Raw genomic sequence first — 21,743 nt, forward strand, 5'->3', positions numbered from 1 at the left:
CCGCCTCCCAGACTCTCAGCCTCATATACCCCTCCCCACTTCCTGTACATACTCTGCTCTGCCTTACCTCTCACATGCTGAGCCATGCCAAGCCCTGCCCCCTCCCCCACTTGCACGTGCCACGCTGTGCGCTGTCTGCCCTGACTCACTCACCTAGAAGAATTTGACAATCTTTATTCTGAAAACTACTCCTACCTGAACCCAGTAACGCCTACTAAAATATATAAATATACAAATGTTTTTAAATGTTTGCGTGCATTTGCACACACACGCAAATCATTACTCTCAAAGATTAGAAGAGCAAGCACACACACAAAGAATACACACGTTTTGGTTAAGACAGTTATCAACCAGAGAACACATACTAGTTTCGAGCTACAGATGCAATATTAATAAAAACTCACCCTGGCCTTAGTCTTAAAGGAAGTCTGAACACTTTCCAATGAATAAGCATCACACGGGGCACAGAGAAGTCGCGTTAGAAACAAAAGCCTTAACTTTTGAAAATTGAAAAGGCATTTCTAAACTCTTGGTAAAAAAAATAATAATAACGGAAATTAGAAAATATTTAGAGCTTAACGAAAACGAAAACAATACATACCCAACTGTGGTCTCAGCTGACAATATAAGAAGACAGAAAATAATGATCTGAGCGCTCAACTCAAATTCGAACAAGTCCCCATACTGCCTCCAAAGACACCCATTATCAACCCCCAAATCCCCTTCGATGACACCCTCACCCACCCCTCCGTCTTCAAAGCCCGGAAAGCGCTACACGGAGGAAAGCTTCAAGGCAGCTGAGGTAAAAACGGCAGCAAAGCGACTTCCGGTCCGGTATCGACCTTAGCGCCACCCCTTCCCGAGAGTACTGTGTTTGCACTTGCTCCAGACCCTTAATATCCGAGCTGCTGTACAGCCCAAAGTTTGAAACAAATGGTTACAGTGAAACAATAGTTGAGTACACGCCGTTCTGTGCGCCATGAAGGATACACTTGTTTCTTTTGACACCAGTGCCTCCCTGTTTCACACATCAGGGTGATCTTCACTGCATTATTGTATGTGGCAGGAAAATTGATCCCTTTACCATTTCCGATTACTTTGAATAATTTCATATTAGTACCATTTTACTATCTGCTATTTCAATCATGAGGTAGGCAATGAGAAAAACAAAGAAAAACAAGTAAATCAGCTTTTAGAAGTCGAGAAAGTAGAAAAAGATTTATGGAAAGGCAGGAAAATAGAAAGAAAAATGTAAGAAGGTAGTAATAAGTTCATATTTGAAATTTATACTTTATTACATAATCAGTAATAAAAAATTGTCAATGGGGTAAACTCTCCAGTTAAAGTCAGAGATTGTCATTTTGGATGAAAATTAACAAGTCTAGCCATATGCTGTTTATGCCAAACCTGGCAAATCATAAGGATACAGAAACGTTTGAAATAAAAGGATGGAAGGAAATTTGCCAGGTACATGCTAATCAAAATAAAGCAAGGTCAATTATATTAATATCAGACTAAAACTACTAAGACAAAAAGTATTAATTGGGGTTCAAAGGGTCATTCTATAATGATTTCATTCACCATGAACATGTAAAAATCTTATATAATACATGATTAAATCCAATCTTATATAATTAAATCAAATCTTATATAATACATGATTAAAATGATGTAAAATGAAAATAAAGAAAAATATATTAGTAAAAGTAAAACAAAAGTAAAATAGAAAAAAACATTATCATTGTGAAAGATTACAATCACACTGCTCACCTTTCAGGACTCAGCTTTGGCATCACCGTCTGGGAAGCTCTCTCTGCTTCCTTTCCATCTGGATGACCAGCCTCTCTTCTGAATGAATTTGTGGACATAATTATATAGCAAGAATGTTTCTTTTATTTTAATCTTGAAATTAAGAAGTAAATGGAGGCATTGTCTGAACCCCTCACACCTGTTTTGTCACACCCATCTTCCTCAACTAGAAATGAAGGCAGGGACAATGTTGGTCTTGCTCACTACTGGTTGCGCAGTGCCCAGCTTACACATGACACACAAGAGTGTCCAGTAGCTACTGATGATCAGGTGCCTTGCCTGGTGTTGTTGCAAAGTGGCAAATTACTGCAATTTATCTGGCTGCATATTATTCCTTGAAGATAAGAGCAAATAAATGCTGTAATTTACACTAGAGTTGCATCTAACTAATCATCATGTAGAAAAGCAAAGTTCAAAAATGTTAAGATGTTGCTGTTAAGAAGCTATTGTCCTGGTTCGAGCCTAGCCTCTAAAGACAGTATCCCCTGCTAAATCTTCACAGTTTTTATCAAATCCAGTTTAGGGATTGGGGCAAGAGGTGAGAAATTCGAGCTGAACTAAGAAGTAGTCTGCGAGCTCTAAAGAAAGCATTACTACCTCTCTATGGCTGTGAATGTTTATAAGCACTACTTGTTTTGTCCCAGCTAAACTTTTAACTTCCCTTTGAGTTATTTTTCATCACTGTGGCTCATTCAAAGAATCTCGGACAGCATTTTGCTCTTCACCTCTGACTTCAGACCTACCTCTCCAATATCTCCTGTCTCTTTACTGCTGCTTTCTTTCATTCCCAGTTCCAAAGCCCTAGTTCAGGTTTCCTGTATTTTACATTATAATGAACTCCCACCTCTGACATGTGGCTGGCTAATCCATTTTGCCTCCAGGGTTGTCTTCCCAAAGGGCCACAGATGAAAAAATTATGTCACCATTCTCCTTGGGAATCTTCCCTGGATTCCCAGGGTATTCAGAATCAGTTCTCCACTCTGTGGTGTGCCCATCAAAGTTCTCTATGACAGGGCCCCACTTTCCTGTGATAGACAAATCCTCTTCCCAGGCCCTCCAGGTGTCAAACACTCAGGACATCCTGGATAGTCACTCTCTTGTCAATGCAGCATGGGCTTCCACATTCCAGGCCTTTGCTCAGGCTTGTCCTTCTCTTTTGCTTAGTCCTGCTCACCCTTCAAGACTCAGCTTTGGCATCACCATCTGGGAAGTTCCCTCTACTTCCTTTCCAACCAAGTGACCTGCTTCTCTTCTGAATGCACTTGTGGAAATAGTTATAATAGTGAGTGGTGTTCCTCTTATTTTAACCTTGGAATTATAAAGGATGGGGGAGAGTTGCCTGTACTTGTCTGTTTTGTATTTGTCTGCTTTTGCCTGTCAACTTTCTGCTTATCTTTCAACGTTAAGCTCAGGTGCCTGCCCCACTGGGAAGCCTTCCCCAAACTCCTTGCTCCTCCTTTTTCAGTTTTCTCACAACACCTCTGTCATTCTGCTTTGTGTCACTGTGTGGGTTGCAGGTTTCTCTCCTCTACTAGACAGTTAAGGCAATGCTGGAGTGTGAAGGACTCCCAGCACAGTGTTCCTACAACAGTTGTTGGTGATTCATATATTGGATGTTATAAAAACCAAAGTTTTAAGGTTTATTTTAAGAAATAGTCTTCACAAAGTGAGAGAGTGGCATGGACATATATATACTACCAAACATAAAATAGATAGCTAGTGGGAAGCAGCCGCATAGCACAGGGAGATCAGCTCGGTGCTTTGTGACCATCTAAAGGGGTGGGATAGGGAGGGTGGGAGGGAGGGAGACGCAAGAGGGAAGAGATATGGGAACATATGTATATGTATAACTGATTCACTTTCTTATAAAGCAGAAACTAACACACCATTGTAAAGCAATTATACTCCAATAAAGATGTTAAAAAAAAAAGAAATGATAAAGGGAGTCCTGAAGGTTGAAATGAAAGGACAATAGAGAGTAACTTGAAGCCATATGAAAAATAAAGATCTCAGTAAAGGTAAATACATGGGCAATTATAAAAGGCAGAATTATTGTAACAATGCTGCATAACCACATTGTTTGTTTTCTACATGATTTAAGAGACTACTACATTAAAAAAAGCAATTATTAATCTAGAAGCTACTATAATTATAACTTTGGTTTGTAACTCCACATTTTGTTATCTTCATAATTTGACAGGCTAATGTATTTTTAAAAAATTATTAGCTTATGTTTTTGAACACACAATGTATAAAGAAGTAATTTTGTGAAATCAACAACTGAAAGAGGTGGGGATGGGGCTATTAAAGGAGAAATTTGTATATGCTACTGAAATTAAGCTGGTGTAAATTCAAATTAGAGTGTAATAACTTTAGGATGTTAAATGAAACCCCCATGGTAACCACAAAGAAAATTGCTATAAAATATACACCAAAGGAAATAAGAAAGGAATTTTAAAATTTCATTACCAAAAAAAAGAAAAACCCGACAACTAAACACAAAGGAAGACAGTGTTGCAGGGAAGGAGGGACAGAAAGCTAAAAGACATACAGAAAACAAATGCCAAAATGGAAGTAAGTCCCTCCTTATCAGTAATTACTTTAATGTAAATGGATTAAACTCTCCAATCAAAAGATAGAGATTGGCAGAAAGGATTTTTTTCAGAAAAGTGATCCAACTGTATGGGGTCTACAAGAAATTCATTTTAGATCCCCAAACACTAATAGGCTGAAAGTGAAAGTATGTAAAAGGTTATTCCATGCATAATAACCAAAAGAGAGCAGGGATGGCTATACTAATATCAGACTAATAAATTTTCAGTCAAAAACTCTTGACAAGAGACAAGGAAGACATTATATATTAATTAAAAGTTCAAAACAGTGAGAATATATAACAATTATAAACATTTACATGCCTAATAACAGAACATCAAAATATATGAAGAAAAATTGACAGAATTGAATGGAGAAATAGATAGTTCTACAATAATAGTTGGAGACTTCAATACTCTACTCGCAATAATGAATACAACAACCAGACAAGAGATAACTAAGGAAACAGAGGACATGAACAACACAGTAAACAAACTTGATCTAACAGACATATACAGAACACTCTACCCACTACAGCAGAATACACATCCTTCACAAGTGTACATGGGACATATTCCAGGATAGACCACATGTTAGGCCACAGATTAAATCTCAATATTTTCTAAAAGTTAGATATCACACAGAGTATCTTTTCTAAAAACAATGGGAATGGGCATCATCAGATAATCTACAAGCAACAAATGCTGGAGAGGGTGTGGAGAAAACGGAACCCTCTTGCACTGTTGGTGGGAATGTAAATTGATACAGCCACTGTGGAGAACAGTATGGAGGTTCCTTAAAAAACAAAACATAGAATTACCATATGGCCCAGCAATCCCACTACAGAGCATATACCCAGAGAAAACCATAATTCAAAAAGACACATGCACCCAAATGTTCATTGCAGCACTATTTACAATAGCCAGGGCATGGAAGCAACCTAAATGCCCATTGACAATCAAATGGGTAAAGAAGATGTGGTACATATATACAATGGAATATTACTCAGCCATAAAAAGGAACGAAATTGGGTAATTTGTAGAGACGTGGATGGATCTAGAGACTGTCATACAGAGTGAAGTAAGGCAGAAAGAGAAAAACAAATATCGTATATTAATGTATATATGTGGAATCTAGAAAAATGGTACAGATGAACTGGTTTGCAAGGCAGAAATAGAGACACAGATGTAGAGAACAAACGTACGGACAGCCAGTGAGGAAAGTGGGGTGGGGGTGTGGTGGTGGGATGAATTGGGAGATTGGGATTGACATATATACACTAATATTTATAAAATAGATAACTAATAAGAATCTGCTGTATAAAAATAAGAATAAAATAAAATATTAAAAAAATAAAAACAATGGGATAAAATTAGAGATCAATAACAGAAAGAAAACGGGAAATTTCAGAAATCTGTGGAAGCTAAACAACACACTTTTAAGCATCCAATGGATCAATAAAGAAATCACAAGGGAAATTAGGAAATACTTAGCAACAAATGAAAAAGAAAACATAACATATAAAAGATTATGGAGGACTTCCCTAGAGGTGCAGTGGTTAAGAATCTGCCTGCCAATGCAGGGGGCACGGGTTCAATCCCTGGTCCAGGACCATCCCACATGCCATGGAGCAACTAAGCCCGTGCACCACAACTACTGAGTCTGCTCTCTAGAGCCCATGAGCCACAAATACTGAGCCCACGCACCACAACTACTGAAGCCCATGCACCCTAGAGCCCGCATACCACAACTACTGAGCCCGCGTGCTGCAACTACTGAAGCCTGGTGCCTGGAGCCCCTGCCCTGCAACAAGAGAAGCCACCACAATGAGAAGCCTGTGCACTGCAACAAAGAGTAGCCCTTGCTTGCCACAACTAGAGAAAGCCTGTGCACAGCAACGAAGACCCAACACAGCCCAAAAATAAGTAAAATTAAGAAAAAGAAAAGCTTATGTGACACTGTGAAAGCAATGCTAAGGGATAATTTATGGCTATAAACACATTAAAAAACAAGAAAGATCTCAAGTCAACATCTAACTTTACAACTTAAGGAACCTGTAAAAGAGGAAAAAATTAAATCCAAAGCTAGCAGAAGGAAAGAAATAATAAAGATTAGAGATAAAATGAAATAGAGAATAGAAAAGTGATAGAAAAGCAACAAAACCCAAAGCTGATTCTTGAAAAGATCAACAAAATGGATAAACATTTAGCTAGATGGACTAAGAAAGAAACAGAGGATTCAAATTATTAAAATCAAAAATGAAAGTGAGTACATTACTACTGATTCTACAGAAACAAAAAGAATTAAAAGAGAGTACTCTGAGCAATTGTATGCCAACAAATTGGATAACCTAAATGAAATGGACAAATTCCTAGAAAAACAAAGCCTACCAAGACTAAACCATGAAGAAATAGAAAATCTGAAGAGACCAATAATTAGTAAAAAGATTGAATCGGTAATCAAAAATCTCCCAAGAAAGGAAATCTCTGGGCCTAATAGCTTTCCCAATGAATTCTACCAAACATTTAAAGAAAAACTAACATCATTCCTTCTCAAGCTTTTCAAAAAAAAATTGAAGAGTAGGGAATGTTCCCTAATTCATTCTATGAGGCCAGCCTTATGCTGATCCCAAAGCCAGACAGACACTACAAGAAAAAAAAATCCATCACAGACCAAAATCCCTTATGAACATTGATGCAAAAATAGTCAACAAACCAAATTAACAGCATATTAGGATTATACAACATGATCAAGTGGGATTTATTTCTGGAATGCATGGTTGGCTCAACATGAAAACTGAACAATGTAATACACCAACTTAACAAAATGAAAGGTCGAAAAGCCAAATGGTCATTTCAATTGATGGAGAAAAAGCATTTGACAAAATTCAACACTCTTTCATGATAAAAAAAAAATCAACAAACTAGGAATTGAAAGAAACTACCTCAACATAGTAAGATTGATGTATGAAAAACCCACAGAAAATACCATACTCAGTGGTAAAAGACTGAAAACTTCCTCTAAGGTCAGACACAAAGCAAGGATGCCCACCTTTGCTACTGCTATTCAAAATAGTAGAAGTCCTGACCAGAGCAATTAGGCAAGAAAAAGAAATAAAAGGCATATAAATTGGAAAAGAAGAAGTAAAATGATCTCTGTTCACAGATAATATGCTCTTATATGTAGAAAACCCTACATTCCATAGAGACGCCCCCCCAAAAAAACCCTGTTAGAACTAATATACAAATTCAGCAAAGTAGCAAGACATAAGGTCAGCACACAAAAATCAGTTGCATTTGTATGCACTAACAATGAACAACCCAAAAAGGAAATTTATAAACCAATTGCATTTATAATATCAAAAGGAATAAAAATATTTAGGAATTAACTTAACCAAGGAAGTTAAAAGACTTGTACAATGAAAACTACAAAACATTTCTGAAAGAAAATAAAGACAGAAATAAATGGAAAAATAACCCATGTTCATAGATTAGAAAACATAGGTAAGATGTCAATACTGATCTAGATTCAATGCAATCCTTATCAAAATCCCAATTTTTTTTCACACAAAAAATTCCTAAAATTCATATAGAATCTCAAGGGACCTTGAATAGCCAAAACAATCTTGTAAAAGAAGAACAAAACTGGACGACTCACATTTCCTGATTTCAGTCTTACTACAAAGGTACAGTAATCAAAACAATATGGTACTGGCATAAAGAGAAACATATAAGCCAATGGAATAGAACAGAGAATCCAGAAATAAACCCTTGTATATATGATCAAATGATTTTTGAGAAGGCTATCAAGACCATCCAGTGGGGGAAAAACAGCCATTTCAACAAATGGTGCTGGGAAAACTGAATATCCACATGGGAAAGAATGAAGTTGGATCCGTACCTAACACCATATTAAAAAAATAACTCAAAATGGATCCATGACCTAAATGTAAGATCTAAAACTCTAAGAACATAGGGCAAACACTTCACAACCTTAGATTCAGCAATGGTTTCTTGGGTATGACACCAAAAGCATAGGCAACAACAACAACCAAAATAATTTGACAAATTGAACTTCATGAAAATTAAAAATTTTTGTGCATCAGAAGACACTATCAGGGCTTCCTTGGTGGTGCAGTGGTTAAGCATCCACCTCCCAATGCAGGGGACATGGGTTCAAGCCCTGGTCCAGGAAGATCCCACATGCCGTGGAGCAACAAAGCCCGTGTGCCACAACTACTGAGCCTGCGCTCTAGAGCCTGCAATCCACAACTACCGAGCCCACGTGCCACAATTACTGAAGCCCGCGCCTAGAGCCCAGGCTCCGCAACAAGAGAAGCCACCACAATGAGAAGCCTGTGCACCGCAACAAAGAGTAGCCCCGGCTTGCCACAACTAGAGAAAGCCCACGCACAGCAACGAAGACCCAATGCAGCCAAAAATAAATTAATTAATTTTTAAAAAGACACTATCAATAGAGTAAAAAAGGCAACACACAAAGGGGTGAAAATAATTGCAAATTTTATATCTGATAAGGGATTAATATCCAGAATATATAGAGAACTCCTAAAACTCAACAACGAAACAACCCAATTAAAAAGTGGGCATGGGACTTCCCTGGCAGTCCAGTGGTTAAGACTTTGTGCTTCCAATGAAGGGGTCATGGGTTCAATCCCTGGTCAGGGAACTAAGATCCCGTAAGCTGCACAGTGCGGCCAAAAAAAAAAAAGTGGGCAGAGGACCTGAATAGACATTTTCCAAGGAAGACACACAGATGGACAACAGGCACATGAAAATACACTCAACATCACTAATTGTTAGAGAAATACAAATCCAAACTACATGTAATACCGCTTCACACTCATTAGCAGAGCTACTATCAAAAAACAGAAAATAACTAGTGTTGGCAAGGATGTGGAAAAATTGGAACCCTTGTGCACTGTTAGTGGGAATGTAAAATGTACAGTCACTAATGAAAAAAATATAACATTTTCTCAAAAAATTAACAGTAGAACTACCATATGATCCAGCAATTCCACTTCTGGATATATATTCAAAAGAATTGAAAGCAGGGTCTTAAAGAGATATTTGTCCTCCCATGTTTATAGCAGCTCTTAGAAAGAGCAATAACTCCATTCTGCTCCTACCGGTACCGGGAATGTGGTCTTTTCAAGTCTGCCACTGAACTGGGGAGTTGGGGGTGGGAGTAGGAAAAGTTAAAATGCCACAGAACTTGCTGTTCGTACTGAGATTCAGTATATGTTCTTGACTAAATGCTTCCCAGGTAACTGAAAAACTTTGGTTGATTTCCAGAGTTGTGAAAAAGTTGATTTTGACAATATTTTGCCAGTTTTTTCATTGCTTTTATGGAAGGGTGAAATTCCAGGGATCCTTACTCCTCCATCTTTGCTAATAGTGCTCCCTTTTATCCTTTTTTACATCTTTAGGACCTGCAGTGATTTCACCTCTGTCATTCTTAATCTTAGTGACTAGTGTCTTCTCTCTTTTTTTCCTGATCATTCTGGTTAGAGGTTTCACAATTTTATTGATCTTCTCAAAGAACTAGCTTCTGGTTTCATTGATTTCCTCTATTGATTTTCTGGTTTCTATTTCATTGATTTCTGCTCTGATCTTTATTATTTCCCTTCTTCTAATTACTTTAGATTTAATTTGCTCGTACAGCTTTTGTTTCTTAAGAAGGAAGCTGAGATTACTGCTTTAAGAGCATTCTTAATTTCTAATATAAATGCTTAGTGCTATAAATGTACCTCTAAATATTTCTTTAGCTGAATCCCCCTATTTTTATATGCTGTGCTTTCATTTTCATTTAGGTCAAAATATCTTATAATTTCAAGTTTTATTTCTTCTTTCATCTACAGATTATTTAGAAGTATGTAATTTAGTTTCAAAACATTTGGGGATTTTCCAGGGATCTTTCTGGTTTTGATGTCTAATTTAATTCAGTTCTGGTCCCAGGCCATACTTTGTATGATATGAATACTTTTAAATGTATTTGATTGGTTCCATGACCCTGAATATGGTCTATCTTGGTAAATGGGTTACATGTGCTCTTGTAAAGGAAGTGTAGTCTGCCGATATGCTCTATAAATGTCAATGAGGGCAAGTTGGTTGATAGTGTTATCCAAGTCTTCTATATCCTTACTTCTTCTCTTCTGTTTACTTATTCTAGTGATTATTGAGAGAAGGGTGTTGAAATATTGGACTGTAATTGTGGATTGATTTAGTTCTCCTTGCAGTTCTATCAGGTTTTTCTTGACACTTTTTGAAGCTCTGTTATTAGGTCCCTAAACATTCAGGATTGTTATGTCCTTTTGATGAATTAACCCCTTTATTATTACAGAATGAACCTGTCGAGAGAAAAACTGTGACTCTAAGAGTGCTTAAAGATTTTACTCAACGGATGTGCATCAGTTAGAAACTTAAGAATGATAAACTTCCCAAGCTGAGGCAGGATTAATTTATATAGGGCAAGAAGGGCATATGACTGTGGTCTGTCCCAGGCTGCAATTTTTCTTATCTGTAACTGCTGAAAATTTGTGGTTCGAACTGTTGAGGGACTGTTCCAGTTTTCCATGCCTTCTTCTCAGGATCATAGGTGCAATCTCATGCCTGCAGCTTTCAGAACAGTTTTTTTGAAAACTGTTTCTGTCATTCTTAAAGTTTTTCAAAGTTCAGGAGAAGAGGAGATTGAAAGAAGGAGGAGGGAAGAGAGAAGGGGAGATCAAGATGGCAGAGGAAGAGGATGCAGAGCTCACCTATACCCACAAACACATGAAAAATACATCAACGTGTGGAACAATTCTCACTGAAAACAAACTGGAGACTGGCAAAAAGGCTGTAAAAATGATCCACACAGAATCAGCTAGGAAGGGAAGAGAAGCAATCAGGTCAAGACCTGCACCCCTGAGAGGGGGCACAGAAGATGAAGGGGACTGCACAGGCTCAGAGGTCCTCCCTGGGGAGTGAGAAGTTCAAGCCACATATTGAGCACCCAGCCTTGGGGTCTGACACGGGGAAGACAAGAAACTGGAGCTGGTTTGAAAATCAGTGAGACTAATAGGAGGGCTGTAAGAAACCTACACACCACTCATGAAGAGCATGCACATGCTTGCTTACTCCCCGGAACAAGGGTGGGGAAGCATATTGAAACTACCCAGGACTCTGGCTGGTTTCCCATGACCAACCCAGCATGTGACCCAGCCTGAGCTAAGCCTCTGCTCTGGCCCCACTTGCTCCATGGTGCAGCTCTGCATTAGGGTGAGGGCTACCATGGCAGAGGGGAGTGCGCAGTTGTGAGGGACCGAGCTGGCTCAGACCCAGCATGGCATCTAAACAAGGTGAAGGCAGCCATTGCTGGCACTTGCAGGAATGGTCCAGAACAGTGACTGGTGCTGGTACTGCTACAGCCTGTGCCCTGACCCACACCAAGCACCTGCTCCAGCTCCTCTTGCTCCAGTACTGCTCCCCTTTGGGACAAGGGTGCCCGTGCTGGGAGACGGGAGAGCACACACTTAGAGGGAATGGAGCCAGCTCAGACCAGACTCTTAGGACTTATGCTCCAGCAACTTAGGACCCACCCCCACCCCTACCCCCACCCCCACCCCCAACAGGGTGGTGTTGGCCACTGAGCAGAGGAGAAGCCCTAGACCACATCTGGCCCTGGCTCTAGCCCCTCCATTTCCAGCCCCACCTTCTACCAATGTGATAGCTACCAGCACACTCTGGGGGAAGATGTGATTCATGCTCACTTCAGATCCAGCTCTCCCATCAAAGCCACTGGGCACATGAAGACAGTATTGTGATGCTCCCACACAAGGACCCTCCTTCAAGATTGGTATAGGTAACTATTTCACCTAATTTCATAGAGACAGAGGAAGTTAAGCAAAATGAGAAGGCAGAGGAATTTTTTCAGATGAAAGAACAAGAGAAAACCCCTGAAAAAACAACTAATGAAACAGAAATTATTTATTATTATTAAAGAGTTCAAAGCATTAGCAATAAAATGCTAACCGAATTAAGGAAACAGATATATGAACACAGTGAGAATTTTAACAAGGAACAAGAAAATATTAAAAAGAAACAGGCAGAACTGAAGAATAAAATAACTGAAATGACAAATACACTAGGAGGAATTAACAGCAGACTAGGTGATACAGAAGAACACATAACTGATCTGGAAGATAGAAAAATGGAAATCACCCAATTAGAACAGCAGACAGAAAGACAAATGAAAAAGAAAACGAAAGCAACATACGAGATCTACGGGATAATATAAAACATGCCAACATCCGCATTATAGGGCTTCCAGAAGGAGAAAAGAGAGGAAAGGGAATTGAAATGTATTTGAAGAAATTATGGTTGAAAACTTCTGAAACCTAAAGAAAGAAACAGATATCCAGGTACAGGAAGCACAGAGGGTCCCAAGCAAGATGAACCCATACAGACTCACACCAAGATATATCATAATTAAAATGGAAAAAGTTAAAGATAAAGAGAGGACTCTAAAGGCGGCAAAGAAACATGGAGTCAGTTACAAGGGAACCCCCATAAGGCTCTCAGCTGATTTCTCTTCAGAAACTTTGCAGGCCAGAGGGAGTGGCATGATATATTCAAAGTCCTGAAAGGGAAAAACCTGCAACTTAGGATACCCTACCCAGCAAGATTACCATTTAGAATAGAAAGAAAGATAAAGAATTTCTCAGACAAGCAAAAGCTAAAGGAATTCAGCAATATTAACCTCCCTAAAAGAAATATTGAAGGGTTTTCTCTAAAAAGAAAAGAAGCAAGAATCTATTGGAAAGGCAGATATATAAAAGGATTGATGATCACTTAAATAAGCCAGTATATAGATTAAAAAACAATCAAAAAATTTGTAAAAGCAATTGTAACTACAATTAACAGCAAAAGGATAAGCATGAACATGTAAAATAGAACATCAAAATCACAAAATGTGGGGGAGGGAAGTAAAAAATGTACATCTTTTAGAATGTGTGTGACCTTAAATGATTATCAGTTTATAGCAAGTAGATACAATTATGGGTCAACATATATGAATCCCACGGTAACCACAAATCAAAAATCAACAATAGATACACAAAAAAACAAAAAGAAAGGAACTCAGGCATACTACAAAAGAAAATCACCAAACCACAGAAAGAAAAAGAAATGAACAAAAAACTACAAAAAAATGAGAAAACAAGGAATTAAATGGTAATAAATACATACCTATCAATAATTACTTTAAATCTCAATGGACTAAATACTCCAAACAAAACAGGGTGGCTGACTGGATAAAAAAACAAGACCCTTCAACATGCTGCCTACAAGAGACTTCAGGGTGAGAAAACACACACAGAATGAAAGTGAGGGGATGGAAAAAGTTATTTTGTGCAAATGGAAGTGACAAGAAAGCAGGGCTAGCAATACTCGTATCAAAATACACTTTAAAACAAAGGCTATCATGAAAGACAAAGAAGGGCATTATATAATGATAAAGGGATCAATAGAAGAAGAGGATACTACACTCGTTAACATATATGTGCCCAATACAGGAGCACCTAAATATGTAAAGCAAATACTGACAGACATAAAGGAAGAAATTGACAATAGTACAATAAGAGTAGGAGACTTTAACGCCCCACTGACATCAACGGGCAGATCACTGAGACAGAAAATCAATAAAGCAATAGAGGTCCTAAATGACACAATAGACCAGTTGGAATTAATTGATATCTACAGGGCACTACGTGCAAAGAAAGCAGAATACACATTCTTTTCAGGTGCAAATGGAACGCTCTCCAGGATAGATCACATACTAAGTCACAAAACAAGCCTCAACAAATTTACGAGGATAGAAATTATTTCAAGTATCTTTTCTGACCACAAAGGCACAAAGCTAGAAAATAACTACAGAAAGAAAAAGGGGGAAAGAACAAACACGTGGAGACTAAACAACATGCTATTAAAAAAAAAGTCAACAATGAAATCGAAGAGGAAATCAGAAAATACCTCAAGACAAATAAAAATGAAAACACAATTTTCCAAAATCTGTGGGATGCCGCAAAATCAGTTCATAGCAGTACAGACCATTCTCGAGAAATAAGAAAAATCTCAACTAAACAACCTAGCTTACCACATGAAAGAATTAGAAAAAGAAGAACAAACAAAGCCCAAAGTCAGAAGTAGGAAGGAAATAATAAAGATCAGAGAGGAAGTAAAAAAAATAGAGATAAAAAAACCAAAAAGGTAAATGAAACCAAGAGCTGGGTTTTCAAAAGGATAAGGAAGCTGATAAACTTTTAGCCAGGCTCACAAAGAAGAAAAGAGAGAGGACCCAAATAAACAAAATAAGAAATGAAAGAAGAGAGATAATAATGATATCACAGAGATTAAAAAAATCATAAGAGAGGGCTTCCCTGGTGGCGCAGCGGTTGAGAGTCCGCCTGCCGATGCAGGGGACACAGGTTCGTGCCCCGGTCCGGGAAGATCCCACATGCCATGGAGCAGCTGGGTCCGTGAGCCATGGCCGCTGAGCCTGCGCGTCCGGAGCCTGTGCTCCACAATGGGAGAGGCCACAACAGTGAGAGACCCACGTACTGCAAAAAAAAAAAAAATCATAAGAGAATACTGTGAACAGTTATATGCCAACAAATTGGACAACCGAGAAGAAATGGACAAATTTCTAGAAACATACAGCCTGCCAAGACAGAGTCAAGCAGAAACACAGTTTGAACAGACTGATCACTAGAAGTGAAATTGAATCTGTAATTAAAAAATATAAAACTTCCAGGAGGACCTTCAAGATGGCAGGGGAGTAGGACATGGAGATCACCTTCCTCCCCACAAATACATCTAAAATACATCTACACATGGAACAACTCCTAATGAACACCTACTGAACGCTGGCAGAAGACCCCAGACTTACAAAAAGGCAAGAACATCTCCACGTGGCTGGGTAGGGCAAAAGAAAAAAGAAAAAATCAGAGACAAAAGAGTAGGGACAGGACTTGCCCCTCTGGGAGGGAGCCGTGAAGGAGGAAAAGTTTCCACACACTAGGAAGCCCATTCACTGGCAGAGATGGGGGGTGGCGGGGCGGAAGCTTCGGAGCTATGCAAGAGAGCGCAGCAACGGGGTGCGGAGGGCAAAGCAGAGAGAATCCCGCACAGAGGATTGGTGCCAACCACCACTCCCCAGCCTGAGATGCTTGTCTGTTCAGGGCAGGTGGGGGCTGGGCACTGAGGCTCAGGCTTCGGAGGTCAGACCCCAGGGAGAGGACTGGGGTTGGCTGCGTGAACACAGCCTGAAGGGGGCTAGTGCACCACAGCTGAGGGAGTCTGGGAAAAAGCCTAGGCCTTCCTGAGAGGCAAGAGACCATTGTTGCAGGGTGCTCAAGGAGAGGGGCAATCCCACCATAGGAGCTTCTACCTACATGCACTCACAGACGGCAGGACATCACCCACGCGAGCCGCAGCTGCTACCTAGGATCCCAGAGGCGGGCGCGACGGCTGCCGCTGCTGCTGCCGAGGGTCCCGGGAGCAAGTGCAGGTCACTGCCCACACCTTCCTGGGAGCCTGTGCTGCCCACCACTGCCAAGGGTCCCATTATCTGGGGCCAACTTCCCTGGGAGAATGCATGGCATGCCTCAGGCTGTAGCAACTTCCTGCTGGCCTCTGCCACTGCAGGCACTCCCCCCACACCCCAACTGTGACAGCTGTATCCCTCCCTCTCCCCGGCCTGAGTGAGCAAGTGAGCCCTAATCAGCCTCTGCTTTCACCCCTCTTGGCTGGGCAGGAACAGATGCCTGAGGGTGGCTGACAGGCAGAGCAAGGGCCAAAACCAAAGGTGAACTCCAGGGGCTGTGCGACCAAAGAAGAGAAAGGGAAATCTCTCCGTGCAGCCACAGGAGCAGCGGATTAGACCCCTGCAATTGGCTTGGTAAAACCTGAATCTGTGAAATATCTGAAGAGAAAACGAGTGTTCCCACAATCGAGGCTGTGGACTTTGGAGACAAGTACATGCAGGAGTAAGGCCAGATCAGAGTCTGAGCTGGCCCCACAGTGCCACAGCAGGTCCAGAGACCTACCTAGAAGTATTGGAGGACCATTGTTTGGGGGTGCGCAAGGAGAGGGGATTCAGAGCACCGCCTAAACGAGCTCCAGAGACGAGCGTGAGCCGCAGCTATCAGTGTGGACCCCAGAGACGAGCATGGGACGCTAAGGCTGCTGCTGCAGCCACCAAGAAGCCTGTGTGCGAGCACAGGTCACTATCCACACCTCCTCTCCGGGAGCCTGTGCAGCCCGCCACTGCCGGGGTCCCATGATCCAGGGACAACTTCCCCGGGAGAACACACAGCGCACCTCAGGCTGTTGCAACATCATGTCAGCCCCTGCCACCACAGGTTTGCCCCGCATTCTGTACCCCTCCCTCCCCCTGGCCCGAGTGAGCCAGAGCCCCCTAATCAGCTGGTACTTTAACCCCATCCTGTCTGAGCGAAGAACAGACACCCTCAGGCGACCTACACACAGACGTGGGGCCAAATCCAAAGCCGAACCCCAGGAGCCGTGCAAAAAATAAGAGAAAGGGAAATTCCTCCCAGCAGCCTCAGGAGCAGTGGATTAAATCTTCACAATCAACTTGCATCTCTGGAATACCTGAATAGACAACGAATCATGCCAAAATTGAGGCAGTGGACTTTGGGAACAACTGTAGACTTGGAGTTTGCTTTCTGCATCTAATTTGTTTCTGGTTTTATGTTTATCTTAGTTTAGTATTTAGAGTTTATTATCATTGGTAGATATCTTTATTGATTTCGTTACTCTTCCTTTATATATATATATTTTTTCCTTTTTCTCCTTTTGTGAGTGTGTATGTGTATCCTTTGTGTGATTTTGTTTGTATAGCTTTCCTTTTACCATTTGTCCTAGGGTCCTGTCTGTCCGTTTTTTTTTTTTTGCTTTTGGTTTTTTTTTTAGTATGGTTTTAGGGCTTGATATCACTGGTGGATTTGTTTTTTTGGTTCGGCTGCTCTCTTCTTTCTTTCTTTCTTTTTTAAAAAATTTTTAATATTTTTTTATTTTAATAACTTTATTTTATTTTTTCTTTCTTTTCTCCTTCCTTCCTTCCTTTCTCTCTTTCTTTCTTTCTTTCCTTCTTTCTCTCTCTCTCTCTCTCTCTTCCTCCCTCCCACCCTCCTTCCCTGCCTCCCTCTCTCTCTCTCTCTCTCTCTCTCTCTCTCTTTCTTTCTTTCTTTCTTTCTTTCTTTCTCCCTTTAATTCTGAGCCGTGTGGCTGACAGGGTCTTGGTGCTCCAGCCAAGTGTCAGGCCTGTGCCTCTGAGGTGGGAAAGCCGAGATCAGGACATTGGACCACCAGAGACCTCCCAGCTCCACGTAATATCAAACGGTGAAAGCTCTCCCAGAGATCTCCATCTCAAAGCTAAGAGCCAGCTCCATTCAACAACCAGCAAGCTACAGTGCTGGATACCCTACAACTAGCAAGGCAGGAACACAACCCCACCCATTAGCAGAGAGGCTGCCTAAAATCATAATAAGGTCCCAGACACCGCAAAACACCACCGGACACGGTTCTGCCCACCAGAAAGACAAGATCCAGCCTCATCCACAAGAACACAGGCACCAGTCCCCCCCCACCAGGAAGCCCGCACAACCCACTGAACCAACCTTAGCCACTGGGGGCAGACATCAAAAACAACAAGAACTATGAACCTGCAGCCTGCAAAAAGGAGACACCAAACACAGTAAGTTAAGCAAAATGAGAAGACAGAGAAACACACAGTAGATGAAGGAGCAAGGTAAAAACCCACCAGACCAAACAAATGATGAGGAAATAGGCAGTCTACCTGAAAAAGAATTCAGAGTAATGATACTAAAGATGATCCAAAATCTTGGAAATAGAATGGAGAAAATACAAGAAACGTTTAACAAGGACCTAGAAGAATTAAAGCGCAAAGAAACAATGATGAACAACACAATAAATGAAATACAAAATTCTCTAGAAGGAATCAATAGCAGAATAACTGAGGCAGAAGAACGGATAAGTGACCTGGAAGATAAAATAGTGGAAATAACTACCACAGAGCAGAATAAAGAAACAAGAATGAAAAGAATTGAGCTCCCAGCCCCGCCCACCCCAGCGGGTGAGCAGACAAGCCTCTCAGGCTGATGTTGAACTATCCTTGTGTCTCTGGAATAAACCCCACTTGATCATGACTTTTTTTTTTAACATCTTTATTGGGGTATGATTTCTTTACAATGGTGTGGATCATGACTTCTTTAGAACTACAAGCTCCTGAACTGCTTTCGTCCACTGATCTTCTTTCTAAGTTACAAGAGAAGACAGCTTTACCAAATCTTTTATTTCAAAACATTGAACTTCTGTTTTCCACCTTCCAAGGGTTTCCAGAAAGGAAGCAAAACCACAGACTTGTCAACTGTCAGAGAGTTTAGATACTTCAAGTTCTGAAAGTGAAGCAGAGAGTGAACCAGAACAAGTTTCTGGTTACAACAGACTACTTGCCACATTAAAGGATGTTTCCAAGGAAGATGAGGAGGAGGAAGAGGAAGAAGAAGACAGTGTTATAGATGAGACAGAAATGAATCTTGAAGATGGCGATAGTGACATCAGTGTGGAGGAAGAGACGGCAGTAGCGTCTACTGACATGCAGAAGAATGCGGCCTTACCTGCTGACCCTAAGGGAAAAGATGGGCTCGGGCCACCTGGCACATCAGAGGAATCCCCAGAGGAGTTTACAGATGCAAAACATGAGTCACTCTTCAGCCTAGAAACCAACTTTCTCGAAGAGGAAAGAGAAGGCAACTGTTCTCTGAAAGCATTACAAGATCCATTTGCACAACATGTAAACAAAGAACTGAAAGAAAAAGAAATCCAGGCTGTTGCCACAAATCCCAAAACTACCCACCAGCTAAAATGGCCCATCCTGGGCCAGCTTGTCTTTTCATCCAGGTTTCAACAGTTGGAAACCGGAAACCTTTAAACCCCCAAAGGACATTGACTTAAAGTCACTTCATCTCCAGAAGCCTCTGGAATCCACCTGGATCAAGACCAACAGCCAGTTCCTCTCTGGTCCCCCAAATTCAAGTAGCCCCTTCCCACCCCTCCAGAAAGAGCTCTTCTTAATTATGAATTCTTACCGGGACCTGTTCTACCCAGAAAGGACTGCCCTGAAGAATGGGGAAGAGATCCGCCACGTGTACTGCCTGCATGTGATAAATCACGTCCTCAAAGCCAATGCCCAGGTGCTTACCAACAACAGCAGGTGCCGAAGCCAGAAACTTGGGGTGGGTGATGATGATGACTTCAGGGACCAAGGGCTAACGAGGCCCAAGGTGCTGATAGTGGTGCCATTCCGGGAAGCTGCTTTGCGGGTGGTACAGCTCTTCATCAGTCTTCTTGAGGGCGACAGCAAGAAGAAAATAATTGTAGGCAACAAAAAGAGGTTTAATGGAGAGTATGGCTCAGATCCCGAGGAGAGACCACCCAACCTGAAGAGGCCTGAGGATTATGAAGCTGTATTTGTCGGCAACATCGATGACCACTTCAGGACTGGAGTGGCAATACTGCAGAGAAGCATCCGACTTTATGCCCCCTTCTATTCGTCAGACATCCTCATTGCCTCCCCTCTGGGCTTGAGGACCATCATTGGTGGAGAAGGAGAGAAGAAGAGAGATTTTGACTTTCTGTCTTCTATTGAGCTTCTCATCATTGATCAAGCTGACATTTACCTGATGCAGAACTGGGAGCATGTCTTGCATTTGATGAACCACATGGACCTACTGCCCTTGGACTCACATGGGGTGGACTTTTCTCGAGTGCGCATGTGGAGCCTCAATAATTGGTCCAAGTACTATCGTCAGACGCTGCTGTCTGGGGCCCCGCAGGATGCCCAGATCAACTCTGTGTTCATCAAATACTGCATCCATGGGCAAGGCCAGGTGGCTGTGAGGAACGTCCCGATGACAGGCTGCATCAGTCATGTCCTGGTGCAGCTCCCACGTGTCTTCCAGAGGATGGAAGCTGAAAACCTAGCTTCAGTGATTGATGCCAGGTTTAACTTTTTCGTCAACAAGATTTTGCCTCAGTATCGTGATGCAGTCATGTCTCACACGCTTATCTATGTCCCCTCCTACTTGGACTTTGTGCGTCTCCGAAATTACTTCAAGAAGGAGGAACTGAACTTCACTCATATCTGCGAGTGTGCCCAGAAGTCTGGTGTCTCCAGGGCCAGACACTTCTTCCTTCAAGGAGAGAAGCAGTTCCTGCTCCTCACAGAGCGCTTCCATTTCTACAAAAGATACACAATAAAAGGCATCAGGAACCTGATTTTCTATGAACTGCCAACATATCCCCACTTCTACAGTGAAGTCTGTAACATGCTGCAAGCCACCACCAGAGGAGAGGAAGCTGCCTGGACCTGCACTGTCCTCTACTCCAAGTACGATGCCCAGAGGTTGGCTGCTGTGGTCGGGGTCGAGCGGGCTGCACAGATGCTGCAGTCCAAGAAGAACGCCCACCTCTTCATTACTGGAGAGAGATGAGAATTGGTTGGACAGGAACTGGTGTTTGGTGTGATATGTCATGCTTGGTTCTGTGTCACTTGGACCTGATTCTGATCACTTACACAAAGAAGGGCTGCAGCAAGGAAGGAGCACCAGGCAGGTTCTTATCAGATACTTCTTTCTTTTCAGATCATATATACCTGAAAAGTTCAGTGTAAACCAGATTTTGGTAAAACCCATCTTTCAGAGGTCAGGGGAGAGCTCATGGGACTCTGAGAAGTTGATAGAAGGAAACTTCTACTTGTGAATTTTTTTGGACGCCATAAATTCTTTTGTTGTGACTTCACCTCTAATTTATTACACTTGGTAAATTCTTAAAAAAAAAAGAACGAAAAGAATTGACTCAATCTACACTACCAACTCTGCAGGGGTAGTGTGAAAGCAGCATAGACAATATGTAAACAAATGAGTGTGGCTGTGTTTCAATAAAACTTTATTTATAAAAACTGGTGGTGGGCCAGATTTGGCCTATGGGTTCTAGTTTGCTGATCCCTGATATAAAGAACTCTTAAAAATTGAGAAACATGGGCCTAAAAACCTCATTTTAAAAATGTGGGAGCAACCTAAATGTCCATTGACAGATGAATGGATAAAGAAGATGTGGTACATATATACAATGGAATACTACTCAGCCATCAAAAAGAATGAGATAATGCCATTTTCAGCAACAGGGATGCAACTAGAGATTATCATACTAAGTGCAGTAAGTCAGAAAGAGAAAGACAAA

General features: G+C 41.2%; 1 protein-coding gene across 1 annotated transcript; it reads left to right on the top strand.

Annotated features, from left to right (window-relative positions):
• Positions 1 to 727: 727 nt before the first annotated feature.
• On the top strand, positions 728 to 21,002 carry LOC132514281 (U3 small nucleolar RNA-associated protein 25 homolog). Its single transcript, XM_060138906.1, is given in 3 exon segments — positions 728 to 834; positions 18,834 to 19,416; positions 19,418 to 21,002. Coding segments are annotated over 3 exon segments (2,268 nt in total). The 3' UTR covers positions 20,996 to 21,002.
• Positions 21,003 to 21,743: the final 741 nt, after the last annotated feature.

The sequence above is a fragment of the Lagenorhynchus albirostris genome, unplaced genomic scaffold, assembly GCF_949774975.1.
Source record: "Lagenorhynchus albirostris unplaced genomic scaffold, mLagAlb1.1 scaffold_380, whole genome shotgun sequence".
Taxonomy (NCBI): Eukaryota; Metazoa; Chordata; class Mammalia; order Artiodactyla; family Delphinidae; genus Lagenorhynchus; species Lagenorhynchus albirostris.